General features: G+C 40.1%; 1 protein-coding gene across 1 annotated transcript in view; it reads right to left on the bottom strand.

Moving 5' to 3' along the window:
• The window catches only part of LOC109465822 (integrin alpha-7-like), a 38776-nt gene that overhangs the window by 6376 nt on the left and 25513 nt on the right, over positions 1 to 6887 (bottom strand). The window contains exons 14-18 of the mRNA XM_019763263.1: positions 4587 to 4750; positions 3473 to 3637; positions 2612 to 2691; positions 2051 to 2207; positions 930 to 1007 (exon numbers count right to left, since the gene is read on the bottom strand). Of these exons, the coding sequence (XP_019618822.1) occupies positions 930 to 1007; positions 2051 to 2207; positions 2612 to 2691; positions 3473 to 3637; positions 4587 to 4750 (644 nt within the window). The remainder of the gene's footprint in view (positions 1 to 929; positions 1008 to 2050; positions 2208 to 2611; positions 2692 to 3472; positions 3638 to 4586; positions 4751 to 6887) is intronic.

Genomic DNA, 6887 nt, shown 5'->3' with positions numbered 1-6887 from the left:
ACCTCATTCAATTTGTGTCCTAACATTTGTCGTCTCTTAGTATATTTCTAATCTAGGCATCTTGTTTTTTAGGGCCCTTCTTGTTTTTTTTTCGCCCTCTCGCATTAGATATAGGGTCTCCAAAGGACGTCATCCATAAAATTTACTTGGTGTGGCCTTACCTCAGGAGTTAGTTTATAATTGCCAACGTATGAGACCTTTTATAGTGATGCTGAATGCTTTTTTATAGTGATGCTGAATGCTTTTTTTATAGTGATGCTGAATGCTTTTGCAACTCGATGTTAAAACATCGAGTTTCAACCAAACGTTTTACTGACTAACAGATGGATACATCAATACTAGGACATACCCAGTGATAGACAGGTCTACGTCAACTACCACCTTTGCCTTCAGGATGACGGAGTTGTCTGACGTGTTACTGTCACTGCTCATTCTGTAAGTACACGAGGAAAAGACATCAGCAACACTGGGAACAATTACTCATTGTATTGCAAAGGTTTTTAAAAGGCAGAAAAATATATTTCTGACAGTGAGGCCATGTTGATTTGATTATATGGATGACATCCTCCGGGAGCCCCAAAACTGATGCGCGCGTACGAATAAAAAAAAGAAATTGCAAAAAAAAATTATGAAATGTACGTGGTCATGACAGTTGAACAAATGAGGCAGAATAAGGTTTGGCGAATAATCTACTATTCAAATTCATGTCTTTAAATTTTCGTCTTTTTTCGTTCGATTTTGGCATTCTACGACATTGGCACGGTTTTTAGATATTTTTTTTGCAACTTACGGTATATCTTTGCTCATTTTACAACTGTTTTGTACGATTTACAGTATGGTTGAAAACTTTTTTTTTTTTGGAAACGGCCAAAAATTTCATGCGCGCGCGGATGTCATCCATATAATCAAATCAACATGGCCTTACTTACCGACTTGGACACGGGGTTTCCAACCTCACAGATCACCACGGATGAGTTATCTTCCACCGTGCGACACGATACTCGCGTCTGGAACAATCGAGGCAAGGGACTATATAATCAACATCATCATCATCATCATTCATCCTCCATAGTAGAGGTGGAGCATACAAAGTTAGCTCGCCACAACTGTTTGTTATATAATCAACATTCGATTTAAAGCTGCATTAGGACTATACAAAAAGGTCATTTTCTGGTCATTTCTTTACAAAGTTAGTTGAAATAACCCTACTCCAATTCAAGTTTCATTCACGAAGTGGAGTTGCCAAATATGATGCCTCACGAGTGTGATTAAAATCTGGGAACACAGCTGTCAGCCATGTTTGTTTACATTCTGGTACGTTTGTGGTGGCACCGCGAACTGAGGGCAGCTCGTGTGGGCTTATTTAGGGCCAACCATAAATGTAGAAAATGTGAGAAAATTCCACAAATAAACAGTGGAATTACCTTACCGTTCACAATCACGATTTTTTTCATTAAGATATTTCAAGTTTTGGTGAAAACATGTTACTTAATGCTCCTTTAATACTGTAACAGTAGTGTATGTAGTAGTAGTAGTAGAATGGTTTATTTCAATTCACGAAAAAGTACAGCCCAGTTGCAGCCCGAAGGCCGAATTGTCAGGCTGGTTTACAAACAAAGTCATGTCATCATACTACTTCAAATACATACTAAAATGTAAACGGTCAACTTATTTAGTCAGCGATATCATAGATAAAATTTGAGAACACGTTAAAATCACTCTAAAAATTGACAGGCAAATGGCTAAAATCGACAATAACATTGTGGGACATTAAAAATCACTCTAAAATTGACAGGCAAATGGCTAAAATTGACACAAGAATCTGTAACGAAGAGTGGAGCAATAATGTTATCAAGGACTATGAATTGTTTATCAAACGTGTCATGTGGGGGATGGCACAGTTCCTGTATCGATCTGTTTTACAACGCTGTAAGTTCAGTTTGTTTGAAGAGCGAGTCTGGCGACTGCTGATACTCTGTCTTCCAGATGCCCTCATGATGCCCTCCAGAAATTCAGCAGACTCTATAGTACACACTCGTACGATACTGACCTCCCCTGAATTGTGCTCTATCATCCCCGCGTAGAACAGTCTCTCCGGCAGGTAGGCGCGCAGCTCCGTGTTGTACGCAGGCTCTCCGCCTTCGTTATCCACCTGGACCTCAGCACGGATCTCGCGAGAACTGCCGAGACTAAACGTCGGAGGATTTCTGGAAATTTCCAAATATTTGACACAACGATTAGTTATCGTTTCAACGAGAGAGAGAAAGAGAGAGAGAGAAAGAGAGAGAGTGGCAAAGAACACGGATTTTCCAGTTTGCAGAGAACAAAGAGCATTTATCTTTTAGAATAATAACTATTTTTCATGTAGAATCATCTAATGGATGAAATATTACAAAACTGCTGAAGTGTCTAGAAGAATACCACTATTTGACCTCATCTTTGAGATGTAACAATAGAATAGCGTTAAAATTGTTTTCCAATGAATGAGTAGAAAATGCCAACACATGGTTATACTGCAACTTTGTAACGGAATTATATGGCTGGCAACTAACTGAATTGTCCTAGCTGAATTACTAGTATCATGTGTTAGAACACCAAGTGTCGTACTTACCCAAACAGAAGTAACTGTGCCTGTAGTTTCAGATTACTGATGCAGACAGAATCTGCTCCACATTCCTTCACAAAACCAATCTGCCGGAAAAATAAACTTTCAGTGAGTGATACTGAGCACACCTCTCTAGTTTTTTTATTAATTAAGGCCATGTTGATTTGATTATATGGATGACATCCTCCGGGAGCCCCAAAACTGATGCGCGCGTGCGAATAAAAAAATTTTTTTGCAAAAAAAAAGTTGTTTTCATTATGAAATCTACGTGGTCATGAGGGTTGAACAAATGGGACAGAATATGGTTTGGCGAATAATCTAATCTTCAAGTTCATTTCCTTACAATTTCGTCTTTTTTCGTTTGATTTTGGCATTCTACGACATTGGTTTAGTTTTTACTTATTTTTTTGTAACTTACGGTATATTTTTGCTCATTTTGCAACTGTTTTGTACGATTTACAGTATGGTTGAAAACTTTTTTTTGGAAACGGCCGAAAATTCATGCGCGCGCGGATGTCATCCATATATAACCAAATCAACATGGCCTAAAGAAACAGTACAAGGGCAAGGACAAAGTGGAGCTGGCATTCAAGTTACACACTTATTTTAACATCCCCACTTGACAATTAACTTAAAACAATATAACCAATACAAAGATATAAATAAGAATAAAAGTGAACAAGAACAAAAGTGTGCGCGAAAAAACTCCCTCCTCATGCAATATATGTAAACAGAAGAAGTACTGATAATTAACCAAAGGAATTACAACTGAACGTTAGTTCGCTGGAAACGTTAGACCCGCTAGTTCCTAGCACAATGAACTTGAACTTAGTAGTTATGATGGCTTGTAATAGCTGGCAGAGTTACCTCCACCTCCTTGTACTGCGGCTGAAGCAGGTTGAGAATGGGCCGGCTGTCGAGGCTGGGTACTCGGTACCCCGGTACCGAGAACAGCTTACTGCTGGAGGAGGTGTCCCACAGGGACCAGGTCAGGTTCACTACCAACGGGTGCAGGATCGCCATCGTGTCCGGCTGGAATGAAACATCGTGAAAAATCTACATTTACCTTAAAGGCAATGCAATTTCAGGGAGACACAACTGGATTTTCTGGTTATTTAGTACGTTAAGGCCATGTTGATTTGATTATATGGATGACATCCTCCGGGAGCCCCAAAACTGATGCGCGCGTGCGAATAAAAAAAGTTTTGCAAAAAAAAAAAGGTTCTTTTCATTATGAAATCTACGTGGTAATGAGGGTTGAGCAAATGACACAGAATATGGTTTGGCGAATAATTTAGTCTTCAAGTTGATTTCTTTACAATTTCGTCTTTTTTTCGTTTGATTTTGGCATTCTACGACATTGGTATAGTTTTTATTAATTTTTTTTGTAACTTATGGTATATTTTTGCTCATTTTGCAACTGTTTTGTACGATTTACAGTATGGTTGAAAACTTTTCTTTTTTTTTTGGAAACGGCCGAAAATTCATGCGCGCGCGGATGTCAGCCATATAATCAAATCAACATGGCCTAAGTTGAGTCAACCCTATCCCGCAGCATACTGATGTGTGAGGAAAAAATATGATGTCACTGACAGAAAACATTTCCTTGTTTTGTATCGTAGGCTGGCTCCTAGTATCTATTGGGTGGTACACTAAAAAAGAGACGCCTCGTAGCTTGTGTTTGGGGCTATTTCAAGCGCTTCAAGTACCAAATGAGGACGAAAATGTGCCAAGAAATGGCGGTAAACGTCACTATCAGACAAATTTTCTCATCCAGACAATTCTTTTTTTTTATGTCGCCTTGAAATTTCATTGAAAGCGTCTAAAATCACTGATATTCGGCGGCAGTGGATGGGTTAAAATTTCTATAGAACTTCTTAAAAAGAGAAAAAAAACACATTTACAACTAGTGCTGGCACCAGAGATTTTGGAGAGATTACCTTCTTATTGTCATTACTAAAGACTGCACAACTGCACCAACCTTGACGTAAGCAGTGATGGTCCTGTCGGCCCATTCCTTGGCGCCCTGTCTGGGTACACGTATGGAGCCTTCAAACACAGACCTGCCCTCCCCCGGAAAAAACAACCGCGGACCCAGCCCCCAGGACCGGTAGATGGCGTCTCCCTCCAACCGGTACGTCAAGTCTGAGAAGGAGAAGAGTTACGTTTGATTATGTTAACCTTCGCAGAAACATATTGTTTTTGCTCTGTTCTTTCCTCAGCTTCCTCTTCTCCAGACAAACAAGGCAAATGACCTTACCAGACGGCTGTCATCATAGTACCTGGTGCTGTACCAGACACCCTGCGGTGTCAAGTTACATAATATTGCAAGCTGCATGTAGAACCGAGTTCAAGCATGGTCACTTTATATATGACACTGTTTTAGTGAGGATAAACAGGGCAGTAGTTTGTTATGCTGTGCCATGTGAAGGAAAACATTTTTGAAAAAAATTATGTAGTTTGATCAATAGTTTGATTTTTATTTAATCGGAATTGCTACAATATAATACACAGATATTGCTGGTGTTGTGACCCGCGCATAAGACATTACAAAACACATAGCAAGAGATATATTGTATGGACCTAGGCCCTACACATTACAAAGAATACAATACACCGTGGACAATACTCGTAGATTCGATCTAAAAAGCAGCAAAATAAAAACAAGAAGCCATAGGTAACAATCCTCCGTGAAGTTTTATATTTTGCAACAAAAACAATCCCAAGCGTCAACGCCAGACCTACTGTGCAGACGTTAGGCAACGGTTAATACAATGAGGGCGCGTCACAACCATAAAACATAAAAATCCATTACTGCTCCCAGAGCCTGTAAAGATACTGTGCTTCAAGTTTGAAGTTCATTTTAATTACACACACACAATCATTGCATTCACATAAAGATCGGACTATCATGGTCGTGTCACTAGTAACAAAGACAACCCCACCGTCTTACCGTTCCTGTTACTTATTAAGCGCGACTGGCCATGCGGCATGCCAAATTCCAGCAACAGTTGCGGCCAGCACCGCGAGTGTTACTACCGCCGGTCAGATACCCGGGCAGATACGCTCCTGGTGGCCACCTGCTTTAGAGGTTTGCCACCCTTGGGGAAACAGTTGCAGACTAACTAGTCTAAACACAGGCTACATAAAATCAACAACACGACAATCTAAATAGATGAACAAAGTAAGCTTTCATAACAATATCTTTCATTTCATTTGACAAGGCATCTCAGTAGGTGCAAATCACAATCCCAAAAGATACTCGCCACCATTATGCACAACAGCCACCTAATATCTGCTTAGAGAACCCCTGCTACCAGACAACTGCCTAAACCTACGGCCTATTCCACAGGATTGTAAAAGTAGGGATGTTTCTAAAATATGCATTTACTTCAATATCAAAACTGCTACGGTGAAAATAAAAAGACGTGCATCATCACGGACATAATGGTACACCACATGCCCAATTAACCAGAAATGCTACGTAAGGAAGAATGCGTTTTGGCTGAGAACATCTTCCAAAAAACTTAAGCATCTCTTAAGCACGCGCAAAAACATCTGGAACCACTTATCGGCCCCTCACCATATCTGCCTGAAGTTCCACCCCCCACCGCTATTCCAAACAACGGGTTTTTCTGGACCATTCCAATTTGCCTCATAATTGTAGGGGTGCATCTGCAATATTGAATTGACCGCGAAAGCAGCAACGGCAAAAATACACATTCGTGCATCAACACGGGCATGCCCGCAGACGGCGTATAAAATTGCGTGCTGATTACACAAAGAGAACCCAGTGTTTTGACTGCGAACACGAAAAAACAGCTCTTCACAACACTCCGTCCGGAGGTCCTGACCTCCTTCACGGAGTAATAAAGCCTAAGTATGAGTCCATTTCAATAGTCTGGTATGTTAAAGAGGAGGTTTACAGCATTCAATGACATTAACCCTACCTAGACCGAGGGGGGGGGGCTAAAAGTGCCCGCGGCAACTTTGATGTCACCTAGCGTCTGAACGGCTAGCCGTAGAACGGCCAAACTTGGTGACTTTTCCTAGAATATTGTTGGCAACAATTCTATATCATTGGAATAAGATAATAATTTTTGTGTTGCCATGGCAACGGGTTTCTGACAGGCATTTTTTGCTAAATTTAGTACGTTTTGTTTCAACAATAGAATCTTATGGGTTCTATGTCAAGTTACTCATGGTTTCTAATATTGATAACATCCCATATAATTTTATGTAAATTTTATCATTAAATATGCATAATTTATGCTAATTTGAT

This window comes from Branchiostoma belcheri, unplaced genomic scaffold (genome assembly GCF_001625305.1).
Source record: "Branchiostoma belcheri isolate BF01 breed outbred unplaced genomic scaffold, Haploidv18h27 scaffold159, whole genome shotgun sequence".
Lineage (NCBI taxonomy): Eukaryota > Metazoa > Chordata > Leptocardii > Amphioxiformes > Branchiostomatidae > Branchiostoma > Branchiostoma belcheri.
The sequence above is the reverse complement of the archived record's forward strand: the minus strand, read 5'-3'. Positions and strand labels throughout refer to the sequence as shown.